Source organism: Alternaria viburni, assembly GCF_023758015.1.
Source record: "Alternaria viburni strain BMP 2772 chromosome Unknown scaffold_9, whole genome shotgun sequence".
Classification (NCBI taxonomy): domain Eukaryota; kingdom Fungi; phylum Ascomycota; class Dothideomycetes; order Pleosporales; family Pleosporaceae; genus Alternaria; species Alternaria viburni.
In genome coordinates, this window is record NW_026055778.1 from 26,002 (window position 1) to 49,694 (window position 23,693).

Here is a 23,693-nt window from a genome sequence, read left to right on the forward strand (position 1 = left end):
ATAACCTTCCGAGGCACGATTGTTTGCCAAGCATGCACCGCCACAGGATTGTGGATTCGGCCTTAGGCGTCCCAGCCGTAACCTCTTTCATGAGCGCTAGTCCTCCGTCTATCCCGTCTCCTAGGTCCGCGCGCTATGATCTTCAATCAATCTCATACTTTACACACATGTATGTGTCGCTTTCACAATTGTAACGCGTACCTCAACATACAATGCGCCTCCTCCACATTGCCGACGATGAAACCCTCAGCCTCGTGGAATTCATCGAAGATGACATTCCACCGTACGCCATCCTTTCACATACCTGGGGCCCAGATAGCGAGGAAGTTAGCTATCGTGACATGATAGATGGGACTGGAGAAAAGAAAGAAGGACATCGTAAGATTCGTCACTGTGCGGACCAGGCCTTGAAAAACAATCTAAGATACTTTTGGGTCGATACATGCTGCAGGTTAGTTTTTCCTACCTTTGGTAAGATCTGAACTAACAGGATCGTTGATAGTGAGTGTTTTGTTACTATTGCTACAAAGTAGCTTGCCGCAAACATTGGCCTTGCGCATTCGCTAACATCAACATCATTACTTGCAGTCGACAAATCCAGCAGCGCCGAGTTAACAGAGTCGATCAATTCCATGTTCCAGTACTACAGACAAGCCATCGTCTGCTACGCCTATCTCGAAGACTTCCCCGAAGGCGCAGTACTCAAAGGAGGACTGTCCCAATGCCGATGGTTCACCAGAGGCTGGACGCTCCAAGAACTGCTCGCCCCAGGCATCGTCGAGTTCTACGCCCAAGGATGGAAGTTCGTCGGAACAAAACACGAGCAAGCGGCCGCCATATCCAGGTTCACAAACATACCCGAGGCGGTGTTGACGCATGCGCGGAGAGACATTATAGCCGAGCAATCCGTGTCTGCTCGCATGTCATGGGCGTCGCAGCGGCAGACGAAACGGAAAGAAGACATGGCGTACTGCCTTCTTGGTATCTTTGACGTTAACATGCCGTTGATCTACGGCGAGGGCACAAAGGCGTTCCGACGTCTGCAAGAAGAGATCATCAAGCGCGACAACGACCTCAGCATCTTCGCCTGGAACAGCATGTCGGAGAATCAGAACAACGACCTGGTCGAGATATTCGCCAGCTCACCGGCTGCTTTTGAGGATGTATTCGGCGCAGGCGCCCACAAACACCAACTGGCCGAGTTCTCCGTCACCAACCGTGGCCTCCTACTTGGCGGCGACTTTGAGATATACGGCTGGTACGGTGAGCGCGGTTATACCGGAATCCCGAAACACTACGTCCTCTTGGTCGGGGAGTCGAAAAAAGACGACAGCAGTATAGGAATCTTCCTCCGAAAATGCGGTCCCGGGCTGTTTTGCCGCATTGGCGGGTTGCCTTTGGCCAGGCTGCCGAACAAAATCATCACATACTCCGCGCGGGAGCTCATGAATTCAGTCTACCTCTCCACGGATGCCTTCCTCAAACACTCAATTACCCGCCTGGTGTCCTTCCGTCACGATGGCCTGCATATTCCCGTCCAGGAACATTTGCGAATGCGGTCGGTGGCCCCGCTGCATGCTTGGGATCATCTCGACAGGACGTTTCTGGTTCCAAAGGCCTGGGACCAGAATGTAAGCCAGTTGGTACTTGCTGCTCAGTTCAGCGTCACGATAGCGGGGTATACGGCTGAAATAGTGGTTATCTGTCCAGCTCATAAAGATAAAGCTCCGATAGTATTCCTCGCGAAAGATTATCTTCGCGAGACGAGATTCTTATTCACAGACAAAGCTGGCAAGGAGGGTATTTTCTGGGAAGACTTGGTGAAACTTTTACCCAAGCTCCCGTATCTGAACAGCGGGCATGTTTATGTCAAACCCAAGCATGCATTCAAGATTAGCGTCAGTTTGCAGACGACCACAATCGATACCGATTGTGGCCCGATCAGCGTCAGAAGCCTGACCTCGTCAGTTACATCTGTATAGAATAGACTCGATCTCAGTCAATGCCGACATAGTTAGAGCTCGCCACCAATGATGACACAACGCAGACTTGACTCCGACTGACCACCGTATGCATCTGAACAGCAACCCTGGGGAGCAAATGAGGCTCAGATGCCTGCAAGCCTGGTAGGTGCGAGAACATCTTGCATCGTCATGTTCGCGTCCAAGCCAATGACTACGATGAGCGCAATATCACTCAAGCAACGAGCCTACAAGCAACCCACATCCTGAAAGGAATACGCCACATCCGCGCATTTTACGACCCACAGTATGCGTCCGTTCTGACACCTTATACAAGAAAAAAAACTGAACAGGTCTATAGGCTACATTAAGCCGAAACCTTGCAAAGTAGATGACCTAACGTTAACGTAGGCTCTAGGCTGTTCACTTTTTTCTTAGGTTGGCGTGCTAAGGTTAATCTACTTTTTCTAGAAACGCAACTTTGTCACTTTGGCACCCCACCACTACAACCGCAATTGACTGTCAACGGCCGTTTGTACTCCTGAGACATGTCGCCCAGATATGCGCATGTTCGCGGTAGTCGGCTAGGAACTTGTATGCCTCCCCTTCCCGCCCATCGGAAGAAAGGGTTGTACAGTAATACTCGTGGCTTGATTGGTGCACGTGTTTAGAAGAGTGGAGGTAGCCCCACACCCCGCAACTCCAAGACCGGCGCTTCTCGTCACTCCCAGCAACGCTTTCTATTGCGCGCAGCTGCCTTCCAACTATGTTCCTGAAGACATTGGTTAGCATTCTTAGAGCTCACAAGCATCGTTGTAAGGTTCGGTCTCGTGTCTAGCATCCATGTGCTAATGGCGATTGGGATGCAAAGGCCCGGAGCAACTTGAGAAGAGCGCGATGGCCGGGCACGGCTACTACCCCATGCTCATCCATGTTTGATAAGCACGTACTCTGTCGCCCGTACAACACCATGTCTAATCAGTCGCGCTACAGACCGGGCCGGTGCAATGCTTATCTGGAGCAAACAAGGGGCACCGTTTCCTAATCAGCTTGCCGGCCGATAGTCTCTAGCATGCAAGAGTTCTACATAAAATAGAAGCGTATCATGAACGGGATTCAGTAAAGGTTTTGTGATGGATTACTCGCAGACTAAAGACACCAAAGACGCCAAAGTGAAGGACACGGAGCATGACGGTGGTGAGGACATCGCGATCGGATCGCAGGAAGAAGTTACCGATTACGACTTTCTGCGATCTTGGAAATGGTCGACTTTCTACCGGAGCGTGCTATTCCAGATGGTGATGTTCGGAGCGTGAGTAATCCTCCCAGAGACTACCATCCGGATGCTGAACATGATTAAGGCTCTCCTTGGTCGGCCCAGCCATGGGTGATGCTATATCCAATCTAGGAGGAGGCGGTTTGTCAACGCCATGGCTAGCGAATCTTGCAACCTCGTTGAGTTACGCCATGAGCTTCATCAGTACTATCCTCGGAGGCCCCATCATCAATAGGATCGGTATCAAATGGGCGTGCTTCATTGCGGCTCTCACGATGCCCCTCCAAGGATCTGCGTACTATGTAAATGCTAGATTCGGCGTCGACTGGTACCTCATAGCAGCCAATGTACGATCATAACTCATTCATACAAAAGAAACATACTGATGGGGCCAGGTTATCAACGGTCTAGCGGGTGGGCTTCTTTACGTCGGCGAAACGACAGCCATGTTATGCTACCCAAGGCCAGAAGAGAGGGGGTTATACCTTGGTAAGCACCTGTGTGCGACGTGAAGTATGATCATTTCACTAATCTCTGACAGGCATCTGGTCGGCTATGCGAAGCTCCGGAAGCTTGATCGGTGGCGCGATAAACTTTTCCACGAATTCGGACAGAGCCTCTGCTGGAGGCATTGCATGGGCGACATATCTGGTCTTTGTTGGATTCGGTACGTGACTGATACTAGGCATCTGCTCTGAACGCACAGTTACTAACCAATAGCAGAATGCACTGGAGTTCTTTGGGCGCTGTCACTGTCCCCCACACCCCGAGTGCGTCGCCGCGATGGCAGCAAGGTTCCCATGTCGGGGAGGGTCACTTGGAAGCAAGAATTTGTTGCTCTGTGGAGTACTCTACAAAGCAACAAGGTCTGGTTGATCTTTCTGCCCGCGTTCTATTCTTTCTTTTACGGAGGGACGATGGGTACCTATCTCTCGCTACACTTCTCGGTCCGCGCACGCGCTCTATCATCTTTTCTTCTCCGTAAGTATGAATTTTGGGAACCGCCGACTACATGCTGACCAATACAGCCGCAATCACCATTCCGTCGGTTGTCATATTTGGCAAACTTTTAGACAGCCAGCGGTGGCCCCAGCGACCCAAAGCATGGGTTGCATTCTCGCTGTGGATTCTGCCACAAACCGGTTGTTTCATCTGGGTCGCTTTCGAGTACCACTACCTCGGCAATAAAACGGCGCTGGATTACGGATCGTGAGTTATCCTACCGAGGCAGGCCCCAGTGCGACTGAGACTGACTTCAACGACAGAGAAACTGGCAGATGGGCAAGGGCATACGTGCCATACCTTATCATTTTCGTGAGCGGCTACTGGACGCAATTGACACTATACTGGATTCTCGGCACATTCTCCAACGACATGGGTGATTCGTCACGGGTGGCAGGCTTGTTTCGAGCGTTTGAGACGGCGGGCCAGGCAGTTTCCTATGGTCTGAGCTCTGCGAGTGGCATCGCTCCTGTGGTCCCGATCTATGTGAATTGTGGTTTGCTGGTTCTCACTGTGCCTAGTATGGTCATGTTGATCACTAGGATGCCCAGGAGGCCGTTGAGTAATGTCACCACCGAATGAATTGTCGTGCGGGATGGCTCTCAACAGAAGGATTGCAGACGCGTGTGACACGAGCTGGGGTTTTGGAAGCGTCGTCAGGGCATCGCCGTAGATAGCAATTATCAGATCGTTCAAAACATCCATTATGATGCAGGCTGTGCCCCTACTGCAAAGTTGCATTCTGCTAATGAACTGTTTTCCTATACCTGTTCACATCACTCCTTCTCTAGTACGCGAGCAGCCATTGCTGATGGATATTGTCCAGTAGAATTACCCGATCATCCCACATATGATGCAGCATTTTTGGTGAAAGATAAGACCGGAGGGCTTTTCCAACTCCGCAAATGCTATCACACGGATAATAGCTTCTAGACCGGATTGTGATGCTCTGAACGGGTGTTTGCTTGCTGGGCGGCAAGGTCAACTGGGTCCTTATCGGTGACCGGACCGGCGACCGGCCCGGTCGCAATTGCCTAATGATCGCCGCCTTGCGCAGCCACTCGAAGCCAAGGACCAGCGTTCTGGGCTTACGCATCCTATCTGTCTGACTAAAGTACGCAAGTTCTCGGGTTGGGTACAGTAGAAGCGAACCTGCCCTGTGAATGACTAAGCGTGAGTACCTACATAGCCCTCCTTGCACGTAGGACAATTCCGTAGAACTACCACCAATACATGCACACGGTTTACACACTACATCTCCAACATGTCTTTTCCTGGTCCCAGCGTCAAGCCTTTCCCGGTGGCGGATGCTGTCCTCTCCTATTGGAGAAAACAAGTTGGGCCCATCGACAACCATCGCAGCACTGAACAGCTTCCTACGCAGGTTGATGTTGTCATCGTTGGCGCGGGGTATGCTGGAGCATCAATCGTGCATCACATAGTCGAAGAGTGTGTGCGTCGCGACCGCCCAATACCATCAATACTTATCCTTGAGGCACGTGAGGCCTGCTCTGGCGCTACCGGACGTAACGGTACATACCATATGCCCTTGATATTCCATTTCAATGTCGCACGTACTAAATCTGAAAATCTAGGCGGTCATTTAAAACCAGACCCTTTGTCAAGAGCGGCCAGTGTACTGGAGACGCATGGGAAAGCGGTCGCCGAGCACGTGGCTACATTCGAGGCCCGCCAGATCGATGCAATCAAAGAACTTGTTCAGCGTGAAAATTGTGACTGCGACTTCGAAGAGACAAGGGTCACCGATGTCTGCTTTTATGAAGCCGGTCGCGATAAAATCCAAGCTGACATTGCGAAAATCACTAAAGCGGGTATCTCCACTGCGAAAGGGATAGATTTTACTTCAGGCAGCGAAGCAGAAGAGGTATGTAGCGTTTGGAGATAAACATCTGATCTGATTCGTTGAAATGTTTCTTTGGAGAGATCTGACCAAGCCCATAGGTTTCCGGCGTATGGGGTGCAAAGTCTTGTCATACATATAGCGCCGCTCGTCTGTGGCCCTACCGACTCGTTGCGCACTTGCTAGAGAAAGCGGTATCTATGGGTGTCAACTTGCAAACACACACCTCAGTGACATCCGTCTCGGCAGCCGATGGGTGCACAAAAGATCATCCTTGGGTCGTGAATACACCGCGCGGCTCCGTCAAGACCAGCACCGTCGTTTACGCTACGAATGGCTACACGTCTGCTCTCGTACCGGAGATGAAGGACAAAGTCGTCCCAGTGAGAGGCATAGTAGCGCGCTTGGCGGGCGAGAATGCACCAAGGATGACTGATAGCTATATGATGCGGTTTTCTGACTATGAGTACGACTACATGATTCCTCGACCGGACGGTAGCATCATCGTCGGGGGCGGAAGGCGCGACTACTACAAAGACTTGGGCGAATGGTTCGATGTATCCGACGACAGCAGACTGATGAATGGCGCGCGGCATTACTTTGACGGTTACATGCAACGGCATTTCCGCGGGTGGGAGAACAGCGGTGCACACACAGAAGAGCTTTGGACCGGTAGTAAGTGTCATGTCTGCACCAGCGCCCACGATTGAATGTTTCGGAACTGACTCATCTTCTTCCATATTAGTTATGGGCTATTCCAACGACGGGTTCCCTTATGTTGGGCCAGTTTGCGGGAAACCCGGCCAGTATATGTGCGCAGGATTCAGCGGGCACGGTATGCCGCAGATATTTTTCTGTGCAAAAGCCATCGCTTCCATGGTCATCACGGGTGACGCAGAGAATGTGGATCTCCCTGTGCCGTACCGCATCACCAGGAGTAGGTGGTACCAGCAGAAAGAACATGTGTCTCTCAAGATGTGGCAACAGATAGCGGAAAGCCAGCCTGCTCAAGCACGGTTGTGACCATGAGATAAGACGAGTTGGGACCTGAATTGTCCACTCTTGCAATGCGATGAATCATCCACTGACTTTTACGCGCACTCTGTTGGCGAAAAGAGTTGAATTGATGCGCTTCATCGCTCATACATTGGCGATTCTAGCCTGTGCAGAACGTCACTTCGGTAACCATGAAAGGCTCTCAAAGAACTCCCTCTCTGCGTTACCATGGTCACCAAAGTCTGAGGTGAAGAACGCCTCGCTTCCATCCGAGTTAAGTAGATCGAAATCGAACGGATAGCCATCAAGGGGTACATAGCTTGGCATGGTATCCACTGTTGCATCGGTTCTGTTAGGTGTTATCCTTGGGCCCTGCGCCGTTGCTGCCTGTACATTTGCATGTCCGGATGCTGGAGGCCCAAAACGAGGGACTGTGGACTTTTCTGCTTTCTTATACCAGTTAAGAAGACCGTTGTAGCCCTCTTCAGCTGCATCATTTGCTTCCGTGACCGCAGGTTGACTGGGTAATGGATTGAAAACGTGAAGTCGATGCAGCGCCGCTTCCAGTGTCTCTAGGAGCGACACTTCTGAACGCGCGGAATCGCCCGCCGAAGCCATCTCTCTGATCGCCTGAAGACCTACTTGTAGGGTGTTTGCGAACTCGTTCGTCCGGTAACATATGCTATAGGCGATCAAGACCAGCAGGGACGCGCGGCAGGAACTGTATTCGGCATATGACGACTTTGCAAGGCCCATGTCGCCCGTCTGCATGATTTGACATGTGCTGATAACTTCCTTCGCGGCCGCAACGCAGTCCTGGACCAAGAAGTCCCACTGTGAGTGGGACTCGGATGCTTTCCTCTGGCGTACTTCTGGGGATGCGGCATTGGCGTCCTTGGAATGTGCATTGGTCCGCGCGTGACGGTGCGCGAGGATAAAGGGTCGTCCGATAAACATGTGCAAGAGGCAGCACTCCAGTCGAGAGTGGATCAATGCGCGAGCTTTTGGTAGTTCTGCTTCGTGGTTCGCGGGTGGCGATAATACACCCCCGCGAGGAGGCGACCAGGGCCCTCGCAGATCCGCCTTCATGCGCTTGATACGGTCCAAAATCACCCCGACTTCAGCGTTCGCACATGTGCGGAGACACGATCTAGCAATACATAGTTAGTTAACTGGGTTCTATTTCTGTGTATTAACAAAGTCTTGGTCTAGTCTTACATTTCGTGGTGGAAGGCTTCAGCTTGCCTTGTGAGCTCGATCGACTCCAGGAGACCTTGAGCATCGAAATGGTCGTCATCAATGAGGTGTGCTTCAGATCTCTGAGGTAGATCTGCATCGATATCGGATCGTACTATGGATATCGGGCGGCCGTGGTATATACCAATTTTTCTAGTAGGTCAGACCTGTGAGTAGGAGGACAAGGTGGTATCGGAGAGTCAAGAACCAACAAACCTTTCCATGCAGTACGCTGTCCACCAAATGCGACGCCTGATTTCTTTGGTTCTCGTATCGAGGACGTTGCGCGAGACCTTTCGGTGCATTCCGTTTTGTATGGCTACCTTGATAGCCAAGTTTAAATAGATGTAACTCAGCCCAGATGCATCAATGGGTAGGGAATATAGGCCGAGAAGCAAAAGTGCCTGGACGCTGAGCAGCGAGCCAGCGTGGATGACTTCCGAGAGAAGCTTTGCTACTTGACGGTAAAAGCCGGATCCAATCTCGAGCTCCCAACTACTCTGAACTTCGGAGTCCGTTGCAACACCCGTGTTGTGAGCCTTGTGGCGATCGGGCGATTCTAAATGGACGTATTGGGTTCCGACTGCCAGCACCATCAGTACTACACATATTGCAGTAACATCTTTGGAACGTAGTGAGACTGGGTTGGTGTATATGTTGTTTAGGATGTCGTCAAACCAGCGTCGGTCTACATAGTAGTAGACGCTTGTGGCATGATTGAAGAAGACCTTAGTCAAGAATGTGGCAACCGGACGGGGTGGCACAACAGCAAGTACGTCCGAAATGGAAGTCGAGGCTGGATCTGCCTCGCCGACGCGAATGAAATCTGGTACCCGCGTTACATTCTCTGAATTCTGATAGAGATGGTGAGTAAACAGGAATAGACTAGGCTAGCAGTACGTACCTGTACATTGGCTTTGGCCATAAGATCGTCTATATTGCGTTTGATGTGCATGGAAAAGTTCCAATGAGAGAACTCGCCTGAGTAATCTGCACAGCGACAAAAGCTCTCGTCAGTGTGCCTGAGCAATCACGAGGGGGTTTACGAAGCACATACGGACTGTCGTGCCATCTACGCGGTCAATGGTACAATCCTCGTCTCCAATATCAGGGCTGTCAGACACTTGGGTATTCGCCGACAGCTCGATAGACTCGGGTACGATCGCGTTCTGGTCGCGTGGTGGAGTGGGCGAAGACAGAGAATCGCACGTGCGTTGTAAAGACACGATATCCAGGGCGAGATTGGGGAAATGGTGTTTGATTATGAATTCCATGCATCGCATGCGGTCCATCAGCTCATTGGGCGAGGCGGAAAGGCCCGGTCCTCGCTTGTCCACTGCAGCCGGTGCAACATTGTATCTACACGGTCGGCGCAGATGTCGACAGCGTCTACATGGTGTGCCATCCTCACATTTCTCTTTGAGACGGCGACACTCATCACACCTATGCGATGCTTGTCAGCCAAGACTTCACCTCGCAGTCTTCGGCGAGACAGTGGTGGGTCTTACGCGCGAACTGCTCGTTGTCGCTCTTCTGCCGCTAGATGACGCTTCTTGGTGGGTCTTGGAGGCTCGACGTCCATAGCTCGAAGTGAACAAACAAGACTAGGTATGAGCTGAAGGGACTGAGTTGGCGGAAGGTTTTGAGCATACGTCGTGAGTTCACAGCTGTCAACGACGCCCACCTACCGAAGCGCGAGCGATAAGACAGCTGAATGACGCGCAATGCAGCGACGTTGAAGCCGTCCAGCCTCCTGCAGGAACGCTCCGCACAAAGCTTGTCCGTTATCGGTTAGTAGTAAGCCCGGCTTATCACAGACGGCGATACCCGCATCCTCACAAAAGATAATGGCGAACCTCGGGCAAAATACTGGAAGCGGGGAAAGAGCATGCGGAAATGAACGTTCTTTACTAATGTCATTACGGACTGAAATAGACGCAGTAGTAGTACTAATGTCATTGAGACTTCTCTACAATCTGCTGCGCCATCTCCATGAGACCTCCAGCCACCACCTCTAATTTCACATCACTAAAAACGTCGAGACAAGCTTCCTTCTCGTACACCGAGCTCCATGCTCCGCGAAAACCGACTTTGGTGGCCGCTGCGACATCCCACATGTGCGCGGCAGCGAACCATTTCACATCGTTTCCTCCAAATCGATTCCACACAGACTCATAGGCGCGGAGAGCGGGTTTAGCCACGCCTAAGTTGTCGCAACTGACGAAATTCTCCAGCGGCATGTCTACACCGGCGCGCTCGAAATAGCCTCTGACTCGTTGTACATCCCCGGTGGTGAAGCACCAGACGGTAAAGCCGTTGTCGCGCAGCAACTGGAACGTCTCCCGACAGCCAGGTCGCAACTGTAAAGCGGAATAGCCTTCGATGCACTGTTCCCGGTCCTCTTCGGTGGCTACAGCCCGAGGATCGGAGACGCCACAAAGGCAAAGGGTACGGTAGAAGAGTCCTCGGAGAATATCCTTGTAAGGCTTGTAGCTTTCGGAGATGGACAAGAATGTGAATTCCAGCTCAGCAGCTGTCTGCCAGGTGTACCCGAAGTGTTGCGCGGTTATGTGGTGCTCGCGGAGTTTTGCACCCAAGACTGAGTCTATGCGTTCGTAGTAGGCGTCGAACGATACGCAGGTGCCGACGACGTCGAACACGACGTGCTTGAGAGGCTGTGTCATTTTGACTGTCGGTGTGGTGTGTGATGACCAAAATCAAGGAGCTCGACAGCGGTTGATGCAAAATATGTCGACTTGGCGTGAGGAGTAAAAGACCTGTGGAGAACAGGCCCCTGCGTCATGCCCATTATTCTCATCTTTTGCTACACTGAGTAACAGTACCTGTGGCTAGTAGAAGGCCGGCCCGGTCGAGGTGACTGCCGCAGCGCTCGGACCAGGTAGTTATCGATCGCGACCGGATCGCGACCGGTTCGCTTACCCGGTTCTCCAGGGCTGCCACTGACACACAGGTACCTAGGTAAGATAACGATGAGCAACGTTTCAGCAGCTTCCGGACCGGTGTCATTGTCTCTCGAGCTCGAACTTTCTAGATCGAAGTTGTAAGCTCGATGGCCGGGCTAATTACGGTACCCGGTCGATTTGCGAAATAGCGGTGATGGACTACGGGTATGAAAGCGTGTACTATGTGGACTGCCGTGCGAAACATGCTCTCTGTCCAGCTGTAGAAAGTAGTCAGTCATTCTCAATTCCTCAACATGGTTCTACCAACTGCCAACCCCACCAAATCCTATTGGATCGAAGCTGCGACGTCGCCGTTGCGCAACTTCCGCTCCAGCGAGGCGTTGCCAGAGGAGACGGATGTGGCAATAATCGGCGGTGGTTATGCCGGCGCGTCGACCGCGTACTGGATCAACAAAGTTCGTGACCGCACCACAATGAGTTGTCCGCTCATTAAGTCTGACGAGTGATTTAGTACACAGAAAATGCTTCCAGGCAGCCTCATGTGACTCTCCTAGAAGCTCGTGACATCTGCGGAGGTGCCACCGGACGCAATGGTGATGGCATTTGCATCTTGCCCCTTGGAGAAATATCTAACAACGAACAGGAGGACAATTGAGGCCGCATGCTTATTCCCGCTATGCGAAATGGTCGAAACGATTTGGCCCCCAGGGTGCCATGGAGCTCATCGAACATGAGATGGCTCATTTGCCGGCATTTAAGAATCTAACTGAGGAAGAAAACATCGCGGAAGAGGTCTGTCTCAAGTTCGGAGAAACATTCGATGCTGCCATGACCGATGAGGCCTGGACGAGGCTCAAGGGCGCACTTGACGCCATGCGGAGGGATCATGGCAACGATCACGAGATCGTCAAAGTATGCAGAGTGATCGAAGACGCACACGCGGCGGAGGAGTTTACGCAGATGAAGGGTGCTCTGGCTGCAGTGGTGCATCCTGCAGGGCAAATGTGGGTGTTTCTCGATTGTACTATTCCCACACAGACCGACTAACACCGTCTCAGATGGCCATACAAACTGGTGCACGCGCTTTTGCGCATCGTTCTACAGAAAGGCAATCTCAATCTGCAAGCTCATACTCCAGTCACGGATGTTTCACCGCGAGACGCCGAGGGCTGGATCACAGTCAAGACTGAGCGCGGAACCATTCGTGCCAAAACTGTCGTCCACACGACAAACAGATGGGCTTCGCATCTTCTTCCTGAGTTCAGCAACCTTATACTGCCCGACAGAGGGGCTATTGCCGCGATTAAAGCGCCTCCAGGATTCATAAAGCATACTGGTGCCCAGCATTGGGACTCAATGGTCAACGTAAGGCTTACAGATGCTCTCTTCACAATCGATGAGCCGCTGACGGAGACAGAACTATCATCTCCAGCTCCCTCCACCCTACAACACTATCATCATTGGAGGAGCAAGGCAGCTTCTTGTCCACAAGCCAGGAGATTGCTTTCCCAACGATGAAGAGCATAAGCAGATTGACGGAGCAGCTGCATTCTACGAATCTTGGGGTGCCTCAGACGTCGCAGGCCCGCCGGATGCAGTTCCCGCGGGACTCAGCAAGGAAGTCAACGAAGGCGGCTGCTGGACTGGAAGTAAGATATGTCATACCAGTGAACTTGAAGTACATTCGGCTGACTAAATAGTGCAAACCGAATCTGCAGACGCATTTCCGTTTGTTGGTACGGTGCCACAGCGGCCGGGCCATTTCATTGCCGCCGGATTCGCGGGACACGGTATGCCTCGTGTGTTGGGTTCAGCTGCTCACATCACGCCTCTCGTTCTGGAGTCGCTTGGTGTCGAGTACAGTCAGCCCCTCATCGCCGCTTCATTTCCTCCATTGCCTCAACCGTTCCGCACCACCGCTGAACGCATTGAGAGACTCCAGGATACGAACCTCAGTGCGCTCGCTGAAGATTACAAGCAGAGATGTGGGGAGAGTGCGCAGAAGCCATTTTGCAATACTGCGAGGGTCATGGCTGTGCTTGGGGTTCCGCCTTCATGGGATGATGGCCACCAACAGGTCATGGCTCAGCTATGATGTGAATGTGTGTAGTTTAGAATGGGAATCCGCGTATTGTACAACCTACACTATGTGCTAGTATATACTATCCTCTACGCTTGCTTATCGTACACAGTGACTTGCTGATGTTCTAGTGCAGGGTTGTCTTATTCCATGCTAGGTAGTGCATAATCATGCACTGCTTGACTCTTACCAACATTATGTTGTCTAAACTCTGTCAATTTTGTACATACGACCACAGGATCTTGAGACACAGCGCTTCCCGTTCGCTCAGCGGTACTTAAGCAAGATACCGGCCTATTAGTAGCTTCGTGGGTGGCCAGAAGCGAATCCAGGCTGTTGTATGTTTTTGACCTTCTTTTTTGCCCATCTTTTTTGCCGGCTTACATGGACTGCGCTGACGAGTTCCTGCATCTCTGTTATCGACACTCGCGCTACTACTGTAATAGACGTGGTGAATGCTAATAGTTTTGATAAGACATTGCTATGACAGTGCTGTGTCCCAGGTCTTCACCCTTCACCTAGCGCACGCGATAGCCGCTAGGGGGTCGCTTCTTTGCTCCTGCAACGATCTCTTCTCTCTTATTTTGTGCCTATGAAGGATCCTACTCTTATATACCCAGATAATACTTTCCCCGCTCATATGCATAGAAGCTGACGGCAGCCATGGGAACAACCTTAACATAGCCGATCGTCAATCCCACAAAGAATCCTTTGTATCCCCTCTCCATGTATATCCTCCTCGTAACCTCCGGTATGCTAAGCCGATGCCCATCACCAACCACACCACCAACTTGCATGCGTCGCCGTATGACTTCCAGAGGATACGACACAGTTTGTGAAAAGAAGCCCGCGATACCGCCGCTGGTCAGCTCAGCCCAGTACCGCAGCTGCGCAGGTTTGTGACTCGTGGTACTCGATTCCTCGCGCGAGGTGTTGGGTAACGTGGTGTACGGAGCAAGGACGGGTATGCGCAAGAGATCGGACATAGAGTCGTGAGCAAGGAAGGAAGCGCCTGCGTAGGGTATCATGCCAAGTAGTGTGGGTGTGAAGCCGCGGAAGAAGTTGGAGAGGCCAGAGCGCGGGGTGACCTTTTCGACGACGTGTGTCGCGGTTGCGGTGATGGGGTTCTTCGGTTGCGATACGCGTGGTGCCTGCTCGGCGTAGATTTTGCGTACGATGGTTGCGAGACTGCTGCGGCCTTGTTCGCTGGTCTCGAAGGCGAGGCGCACGCGGATGACTTCTAGTGGATATGTGAGGAAGACGCTCATCATGCCTGCAAAGCTGCCTGAGAGGAATCGTCGTGTGGGTGTTTCCTGCGCCTGGTTCTTTATTATGCGGCCGCGTATTTGCTCGTAGGCGAGGAATTTGATGCCCGCGTAGGGGAAGATGCGGAGGAGGGTTGCCGAGTGGCCTTTGAAGAGCCCGCGTACGCCGGTGCTGACGTAAATGTCGCGTATGGCAGTCGGGAAGCCGCTCCAGGAGCCGGCGTACTTTGCGAATTGGGGGTTGCGGGTTTGGAACAGGATCTTGACGCGGTCGAGAGGGCCTACTACTGTTTTCGCCTATACGCTGTTAGTATCAGATCCGACCAATCTCTCTGCATAGAGACGATTCTTAACATACAGCGCATCCTGCGAATCCACCCGCCAATCCACTCTTGATCAGATATTCCATGCTGTTCCTATCCATCTTCTGCCTCTTCGGCTCCATATTTGCGCCTCCCTCCTTCTTTGCCGACATGACGGCGTCATGGTCGGGTATTGTAGTGCCTGCGCTGTTTGTTTGCGCCGCAGTCGTGGTCATGATATTCGATTTGCTTCCGTCATAGCGGAGGAGATCCGTGGACATTCCAGAACAGAGGTACGTGGGGTTACCGCGACATGAATATCGTGTGTTTGCGCTTCCTTCCGTGTCGTCGTTTCGCGTGGCTATGACAGGACGCGTGTGCTGGAGGCGGGGCGTGGTCGCGTGTGTGTGGATTAGAAAGCAACGCCGTTGTGTGGTTTGGTGTTTGAGATGCCGCGATGACGTTTACCGAGGCTGATCTGCTGCTTTCGGCCGGTACTTCGCCCACACCATTCATCCGACGCTACCCTTCGGAAATGGTTTCCATGCAACACCACGACAACATCACGAGATCTCACATCAGATATTCTACGCGAAATGTGTTTATGACCACGCGATGATTATTTGGCGTGTTGTCGTTGAGATTGCAAACGGGGAGCAGCGATGACGTAAGACTATAGAATTGGTAGGAACTTTCCATTACTCTTCTCTCTCTTCGATCATCTCTCATCATGGCTTCGTCAAATCCAATTATCTACCAGAATGCGGAGGTGGACGTCATATTGGTCGACATACCGACGTCAATCGCAGCAGCACAAGGCGACCGCAAGGGAGTGCTACTCTCTACTACGCCTTTGGAAGCGCCCATCGAATCGAAGGAGGACTACCGACCCAAAGCGAAGAAACCTAGAGCGAACGAGAATCAAGCACAAAGCGCGGTGAACACGCAGCATGTCGGACACCGCCGTTCGCCCCATGCGACAGTGGCAGAAGCCTCCCAACACGACTTCCAGTCTCTGCATCTTGACGACCTGCGGTACAAAATTCTGGCTGAACGTGCACTCGGCCAAATCCGTGCACAGGTTCCAGGGCCATGGTGCACACAGCGCAAGTTGATGCCCCAGGAACCATTCCGCGGGAAAGACGAAGAAATGGACGTTGATCAAATTTCCGAAAAAGACCTCGAATCTCGGATGAAGGAGTGGGCTTCATGGAGTGAGAGCAAGGAAGACGATACCGCATTCAATCTGCAGCAGATGATGGCTTCTCTCGGCGCGACTTCCGAGGTCGCAGAACCGGCCACTGTGGCACCAAAGTGGATGATGTCGTACTGCCCTGCACGTGAGACTGCAAGTAGTACACAGGTCGCTGAAACGGTCTCGCCAGACGCACAAACCGAACCGTGGACAGGCGCCTTCCACAACCCCAACCACCACTCCCTGTCGCTATCCATCACCGAGAACACGTCGCAACCTGCTCAGCCGGGTCCGGAGTATCGTTTCACAATACCACCTCGATCCACATTCTTCCTTAGCGATTCCACAGCATCGGATGCTTTCCGTACCTCATTCCGTGAGCTTACAGACGAGTTTACCCTTCCACGACACTTCGACCTCGTACTGCTGGACCCACCATGGCCCAATCGTTCAGCCAAGCGGAAGGGCGCGTATGAACAAGTTGGCGGCATGCCGTACCTCAAGAAGATGCTGTTGAGCATGGATATCGACAGTTATCTGGAACACAATGCGCTGGTCGGCGTCTGGATCACGAATAAGGCAGCGCTGAGAGAGCATGTGCTCGGGCCCGGCGGACTCTTTGAAACATGGAACGTGGGCTTGATCGAAGAGTGGATATGGATCAAGACCACAACCAAAGGCGAGCCCATGTTCGACATTGATAGCGCCATGCGCAAGCCGTATGAGATCCTTCTGCTAGGTCGCGCAGCACCAAACTCGTGGACGACAATGACACACGCGCCAACAGTCAAGAGAAGAGTCATTGCTGCTGTGCCAGATATCCACTCACGGAAACCGTGTCTGAAGCAGTTACTCGAACCCTTTCTGCCGGATCCGACTGATTACAGCGCGCTTGAGGTCTTCTCTCGGTACCTTGTCAATGGATGGACGTCTTGGGGTAACGAGGTACTGAAGTACAACTGGGATGGTTACTGGGCCCCGGCCTGAAGCACCGTGGCCTCTACGAAGTAGGGTTTCATACTGTTTGCACATGGCATCTGTGGTGGCGAACAGTCATTGAGGGGTATGCGTGGGAACCGTTAGCTAGCTGGCCCGGACGACTATGATCCGTGGGAGTGTACGTTGTGCTAGAGCTCTGACCTTGTGGTTTCTGAATAGAGCATATCATTCATGCACTCAGTCAAAAGATGGGACAGTAATTGTAGTATAGTGTAATAAGAATGGAAACACAGATCATCCGGGGAGCTACTCACCCGTGAATGTAGATCTGCATCACAGCGATATCCGGTTATCCGCCATTCATATCTACAGCCAATTGAACACACGTCTCAACACACACTCAAACACAGCCATATCCACAGATCAACAGGTATACTCGAAGCAGTAACTGCCGAGACCCTTTCCTTCCTTTTGCGTCTCCACCATGACGCCATATCTCCACCAGCTTCTTCATACAGACAATCCCATCTCAAGAAACCGGCTAGGAAGAGATCAGGGTCTTGAAAAACCCACTACATCTCCACCGCATACTGGAGAAATAGATGGAGCAAGAGGCAAAAGTGTGTGGACTGTGGAGTCGCGTACCCACAGCTCCACCCCACCACCACAACCCCAAATCCCACCCCACGTCTCCGAGATAATGACTGCTAACATTCTCGGAAAGCGGAGTATTCTACACTATCCTGACCAAGCTTTGTAAAGCTGTTGCACCCCATTTGTTAGGCATTCGGCCATCAAAAACATGGCCAATGCAAGAGATATCCATCGTTTGTATGTCCAAATTGCCCATAGTAGCACGGATAATGATAGCACGAGCCATAGTGAACCGAACAGAGCCCCCGTCATGATTATTGCGATTCCGCGTATCGAGCAGTCTGGACAAACAAATTCATAGATGTAATCCTTCGACCACACTGCGCAGTCGAAAATATTATCATGGAAAGCCAGTATCGCGCATAAAACCATAGACAAACTGATTGAGGTCGATGCGGTGTCGCGGAGACATTCTGAAAGCGACTTTCGCTCGTAGCGTTCATCTCGGGCGAGACACTGATAGTACAGGAAAAACTGCCACTCTTTATGTTGTTGAAGAGTCCATACGCATCGTTCCTTGTTGAGCCGGCGCCACATCTCTGTTATTTCTTCTGTGGTGTGATAATCATCAGTCATCGCACGGAGCGTCGTAGACCGTGACATTGTTATGACGCCAGGCGAACAGGTCGGGTCTTGTTGCTCAAATGTATCGCTTGAGTTGCGCTGTAGAAGCCATTTATTAGTGACAGTAAAAATCGACAAGCCGATGATAGCAAAACCCACCTCGCGATTAGTATATGTATTAGTTACAATGTGCTCGAAAAGTACAAGGACGTGATGGGGCGGACGAGGGATCAACAGCGAGTCGGCGGGGCTGTAGGGCGGCACGCACAAACAGTCTCGAACGTGAGGCGAATTTACATGTCAAGTTCGGCGGGGCGTGGGGAATCCGCAAGCGCCCTCCGCCCTCGTGATGTGATGGGCACACTGTGTGTGTGCCCCGCGTGGGGTCCATTGGGGCAAAAACTAAGACAAGTGACATATGCACGACATCCAGACTAACTGGCATCACGCCTTATCGAGTAGGCGAATGAGCGGAGGGGTGCTGCCGCGCTGTGAACTCTGTGCCGTGAGGAAGGAGAGTTAGGTAGTGCTGGGTGAAGCGCCTTTGTCGCTGTCTTTCACAGTGCATGGCGGGAGAGGGCTGCGAGGCAGAGATGGGCCGCTCGGCGGATTTCATGTCTACCTTGTCGAGCAGGCTACAAACTTGACTTACACTGGAGGGCGTCGCCGATGAAGGACGTAGAAGAGCAAAGGGCCAGGGCGTCTTGTAGGGCTCACCCATCTCATAGCCCTGCTTTCTTGCAAGTATGCTGTCCATCTGACAGATGCATACCGACTCCGACTACGGAAGTCGAAGGATCGGCATACTTGCATTCAGGTGTCGCACTGCATGAAGCACAAGATGGAGGTGAGCGGTGTTGGGACGCGGTATCCAGGCGGTGAGTCACCGCTTTGAGGGTTTCCTTTGTCTACAAGCTTGATCTGGTGTTGTTGGGTAGTGTTGCGGTGGGTTCGAGGGACGCTGTGTAAGCCTTATAGTGTGCAAGCTGCTGGGGTTGTAAGGCTGAGTGGTGGATTGCCTGGCATGCTGAGTGGTGACTGTGCGTTTGTGAGAAAGTCGTTTCGCAGATGTTTACCCCTCCATCGTGGGATCTGCATCTGTGTAACGAATGCCTAACGTATGTCGCAAACGTTATCAAGAATGGCGAAATAGATGTTGGTGCTCTCAACTGTCGCACCAAGAGTTCGACGATATGATCGTCGTTATCGCACACAGTCGCAGCTGCCAGATCGATGTAGGTGCGTGCCCTTCTGCGGCGCCAACGCGAGAAGTCACTCCCACAGATCCCGCTGCAACGGGATGTTTCTGAGAACGTATCAGTATTTCCGCCTTCCACGGGTCGACAATCCGACAAGTGATCTCGCACCAGTCTGGCATGTGCATCCCCGCGTCCACTCTCTATGCTGCAGGTAATTCTCCGCTCAACATCAGCCACCGGAATTTCTCCCCTCATCTCTAAACGGAAGAATTCCAACCGAAAGCGACTAAAGACTGTGTACTCTACGACCACGGACGATCTCTGATAGAAGCCACCTTACCTGCCTGTCGAGTACCTAGTGACATGCAGCCTCGATGAAGGGCGATGGCTGATCGCAACGGCGGTCTAGGCTGCAAGATTCCCATGGTACATTTCATTCCTGCCAAACAGCCTACTGCCGGCTGCACTTCCCAAAGAGGAAAGTGCAAGGAGTCTGGTAGTGTTTGCAAGATGGCTCTGGACTGCTGGGCTTGCGCGTTCGATAGCGAAGTAATAGTGCAAGCCCTGAAATCTGTGTTTTCTTCGCTTGAACCGTTCGTACCGCTCAAACCGCGGCCGTATTGATTTCTTCACCATGGATCCACTCACCGCCACTGCACGGTATTGTTGCATGAGCTGAAGCGACAACACCTGCTCCACAGCCACAGCATCCGGCCGGTTTTCGCCAGCACCCATGAATCGTGGGTTTGCAGTCTCACGAAAACATGTCGGAGTTACTTGTTTTGTTACTCCACTTCGGAGCGCTGAGATTTTTACCCAGTTGAGTCGTCTTATCGTTCGGATCCACATCGGACCTTCCATGTGAGGGAATGACGGGCTTCTAGTCGAAGGCTGTAGCCGCACCATAAGCACGATGATGCCACCGGCCCACTCACGTGCAGTTTCACCGAGATGGAATTTGTTGACTTCGTACTGGCATGTGGATATCGCAGCAGAGACTTTTGGCGATGGATTCGTGTTTGCAGCACTGCAGGAAATAATAATGCCGTGGCCGACGTAGTGCGGCTCTGCTGCCCGACGACGTCATTTTTGAAGTTTGGTGATGGCATCGCGACTTGATGGAGGCAAGTGATACGGGGTTGGTATGGGGTCGAGGATGGGGTCAGCGGCACAGTTGCTTTGTCGGCCTTGGTTGTGGGACAAACGTCGTCATGAACAGGTGCTGTTTCATGGGTCGGCAGACCCTGCGTCGTGCTCGAGGTTTTGCAAACAGCCAGGTGGTGCCTTGCATGCGCACTTGCAAACAGGGGAACCCTCCTGGATGGTTAGTTGAAGTTTATTGACAACCTTCCGAGCTTGGTCGCCCGCCCGCATTCTGTGCAGCAATAGCTGGCGGGCTAGGAGTAGCGGGAACGTGGTCTGGACAGCTGGCCGACCTTCTGACCGAGTCGCCAAAGTGACGAAACTGTCAGCACGGCGAGAAAGTGACCGTGGTGTGAGGGTGAAATGGAACCTCGGCAAAGGCAATATGGGTGTTGCTCGACGCGAGGAGGCGTGCACGAGCCCTTTTGAACGGCGGCGCATGGAAGAATGGAAGAACCTTCCACACTAGGCGGACGGACTCTCACGATCCCCAGTTTCCTGAGCGAGCACAGACGCTTTTCTTCACCCGACCCCAGATTACCGGCAGAGTGTGCAGGCTGAACGGGTCGCGAAAACGTGGAGATGAAGCAGGGTGCTATATTGCTGTATCCAGCCGAACGCAGACACAAACAATGTAACCGACAGGGCTGATCTTTGTGCTCCGTTTCCTTTATGGTGTTTGCGAATTTATAGGCACAAAGGGCTTATTTGGGGATATCGTTGCAGTAACGATGCGAACGGGAGGGTGTGCTCACTGCATGCGACGGACATTACAGATCTCTTCTCAGCCTCCCGCACACTGCAGGTCAGCCGTAAGCGTTGGAGTTTCCTCGCATTATCATGATCCAAATGCGTGCATCCAGGTCGCACAAAGTTACTGGACTTTGTTCGGGGGCAAGACGGATCCGCAGCGGCTGCAAGTATGACTCCTGCGAGGCGTCTCACAGCGCGATAATGGCGGTTGTGAAAGAGTACATTGTATGCCGGGCCGGCATGTACCTCGCTACATTAATTGGTGGCAATGCTACTTTGCTCCGCGCGTCGCAGAGTAACTGCCGGCTATGGAACGCTACTGGTGGTGAAGTTGTGAAGGGGACCCGCAGGCTAGAAATTGTCTCGGAGGGCTCGAGTGGGGAGGACCCTGAGATCGGCGCGATGCATGTGATGGCGACTAATGCACCCCATGAGCTTGACCGGGTAAACCTCGATGCGAAGGGAAGGACATGTTCCGCGGGTTCATACTTCCTTTCTTTACAATTTGGGAAGCTTTGTGGAGTGGTTTCGTTTCGAAACGGCGAGGATCTGCTTGTGTGTGGCCGGCGCAGGGACGGGGGCAAACCAGGTGGCCACTTGCGACACCTGAATCAGGGCGTCAAACAGCCAGATGACTGTTTGGGCAGCATGCGCAAAAAACAATCGATATAATTCATTTCACAAGACGCACGGAGAAGCGGACAGCAACCCGGGGCAGGCGTTTGGGTTTCCTTTTGCGGATGTCAGAAGCCGCCGGATGAAAGCGTGGGGAGGGCAGCTAGGGTCTCCCTATGCCATCCCCGAGATGATCCTCTGACACTAAGCTTACTGCATCTGGGCATGCGATGAATCTTATCCTCGCGGAGACGGGCGTGGCGCGAATTGAGTCGTGGGGTGTGTAACCGCTGTCACTGTCACATCCCTTGTTCAGGTCTTTTTCTGGATGGCGTACGTCGAGGATTAAACAAGCCAGGTTTCTAGAGTATTGTCTAGGTGACGAGGCAGGTTTGGAGAGTTTAGCAGGCAGCAGACTCTGCCTGCTGGACGAGTCATCGTTGCATTCTGCATGTGCGCACGTCGATAGGGCCAGCGATAGACAAGCGCAGACAAGCGACGGCCAGGCGATAGGGCGAAGGATGGGCTGCCATGTCACGGTCTTCATGCCCCGACAGCCGGGATGGACTCACAGGCGCAGCGGAGCATACGGGGCTGACGGCTGCGGTAGCCAGAAATGGCAGCCTTTGTGAAGGGGCGGTCTGAGCTGCGTGGAAGCTCCGCCAACCACAGTGCACCCCCTCCAAAGAGCGGTCGCTCACCGACACATAACAAAAGGCAAATCATAAAGCGCCAAATAAAAGCGTTTCATGCGGACCGGAGCGAGGCGTGGAGAGTTGATTGTTTACGGCGGAGGATATATGGAACCCTCCCCACGGCCAGGCCTTCATCTGATCTTCATTCGAGACACACACGCACACACGACCATTGCTTCTGCCTGACTCGAACGCCTGACCAGCGCAACCCCGTGGCTTTTATTTAATCGAGCCCCCCGAACGCCCACCCACCGTCGCATCGCTAGATCCAAGATCGCAAATCTCCCACATCGCTTTCCGAGACGCAGCCCGACGCTACCGGAGTAGCACCCGCAACCCTGTTTTTCCACCTGCCCCCAAACCCACATCGGCGTCATACATCATCAACCGCCCCTGCACCTCGGTCCAGTTGCCGCGACACTAGACTGACGAAAAAACCACGAAAACACACTGCAATCTTGTAGTGCCGAAAGTGCCCGCAAGTGTGTATATACAATAGCGACCCACCCCGTACGCTATACACATACCAATATTCACCCTCACCACCAACACCCTCACCACCATGCACTTCGAATCCTCTCCAGGCTCCTCTCCATCCTCCTCGCCATCCAAGTCGATGCCTATTAGCATCTCGCCCAGGAACATGGCTTCACCAACATCGTCGCTGTACAGCAACTACTCTACCAGCTCTTCATCATCCCGCGGCTCAACATGTGCTTACCCATCATGGCCTACGGGCCCATCGCTGGACCACCGCAGCGCACCTTCATCCTACATCAGCGACGCAGACCTCTTTGGTGAGGACTTTGACGACGACTTTGCCTGCCCGTTCCTCGACAAGGCGCCCGCTCCACCGCGCCAGTACCCCATAGCGACAGCACTCCCCGTCTTGCCACCACTGTACGCGCCCAAGAAGCCCAAGAGCGAGCGCCGCCGCAGCAGTGGCAAGCAGCGTCGCACTTCCAAGCCCATGACTCCCATCTCCGAGTCACCAGAGCAGGTTGAATGAGCAAGCATCGCCCGATAGCATTCG

General features: G+C 52.7%; 8 protein-coding genes across 8 annotated transcripts; 5 read left to right on the top strand and 3 right to left on the bottom strand.

The window, feature by feature from the left end:
- Positions 1-212: 212 nt before the first annotated feature.
- On the top strand, positions 213-1,695 carry J4E79_004902 (uncharacterized protein; the record flags this gene model as incomplete). The annotated part of the gene is made up of 3 exons (XM_049353783.1): positions 213-378; positions 589-1,631; positions 1,675-1,695. The coding sequence occupies 3 exons, from the start codon at positions 213-215 to the stop codon at positions 1,693-1,695; spliced, it is 1,230 nt and encodes a 409-aa protein (XP_049211403.1).
- Positions 1,696-5,503: 3,808 nt separating this feature from the next.
- J4E79_004903 (uncharacterized protein) lies at positions 5,504-7,123 on the top strand (the record flags this gene model as incomplete). Its single annotated transcript, XM_049353784.1, has 3 exons — positions 5,504-6,124; positions 6,202-6,775; positions 6,846-7,123. The coding sequence occupies 3 exons, from the start codon at positions 5,504-5,506 to the stop codon at positions 7,121-7,123; spliced, it is 1,473 nt and encodes a 490-aa protein (XP_049211404.1).
- A 150-nt stretch (positions 7,124-7,273) lies between these two features.
- J4E79_004904 (uncharacterized protein) lies at positions 7,274-9,914 on the bottom strand (the record flags this gene model as incomplete). Its single annotated transcript, XM_049353785.1, has 6 exons — positions 7,274-8,246; positions 8,315-8,485; positions 8,549-9,186; positions 9,237-9,322; positions 9,390-9,775; positions 9,841-9,914. 6 exons carry the CDS (start codon positions 9,912-9,914, stop codon positions 7,274-7,276), a joined length of 2,328 nt encoding a protein of 775 aa, XP_049211405.1.
- A 373-nt stretch (positions 9,915-10,287) lies between these two features.
- On the bottom strand, positions 10,288-11,016 carry J4E79_004905 (uncharacterized protein; the record flags this gene model as incomplete). The annotated part of the gene is made up of 1 exon (XM_049353786.1): positions 10,288-11,016. The coding sequence occupies one exon, from the start codon at positions 11,014-11,016 to the stop codon at positions 10,288-10,290; it is 729 nt and encodes a 242-aa protein (XP_049211406.1).
- Positions 11,017-11,549: 533 nt separating this feature from the next.
- On the top strand, positions 11,550-13,351 carry J4E79_004906 (uncharacterized protein; the record flags this gene model as incomplete). Its single annotated transcript, XM_049353787.1, has 6 exons — positions 11,550-11,711; positions 11,768-11,849; positions 11,900-12,260; positions 12,315-12,621; positions 12,674-12,905; positions 12,957-13,351. 6 exons carry the CDS (start codon positions 11,550-11,552, stop codon positions 13,349-13,351), a joined length of 1,539 nt encoding a protein of 512 aa, XP_049211407.1.
- Positions 13,352-13,944: 593 nt separating this feature from the next.
- J4E79_004907 (uncharacterized protein) lies at positions 13,945-15,184 on the bottom strand (the record flags this gene model as incomplete). Its single annotated transcript, XM_049353788.1, has 2 exons — positions 13,945-14,898; positions 14,960-15,184. 2 exons carry the CDS (start codon positions 15,182-15,184, stop codon positions 13,945-13,947), a joined length of 1,179 nt encoding a protein of 392 aa, XP_049211408.1.
- Positions 15,185-15,633: 449 nt separating this feature from the next.
- On the top strand, positions 15,634-17,085 carry J4E79_004908 (uncharacterized protein; the record flags this gene model as incomplete). Its single annotated transcript, XM_049353789.1, has 1 exon — positions 15,634-17,085. One exon carries the CDS (start codon positions 15,634-15,636, stop codon positions 17,083-17,085), a length of 1,452 nt encoding a protein of 483 aa, XP_049211409.1.
- Positions 17,086-23,222: 6,137 nt separating this feature from the next.
- J4E79_004909 (uncharacterized protein) lies at positions 23,223-23,669 on the top strand (the record flags this gene model as incomplete). The annotated part of the gene is made up of 1 exon (XM_049353790.1): positions 23,223-23,669. The coding sequence occupies one exon, from the start codon at positions 23,223-23,225 to the stop codon at positions 23,667-23,669; it is 447 nt and encodes a 148-aa protein (XP_049211410.1).
- Positions 23,670-23,693: the final 24 nt, after the last annotated feature.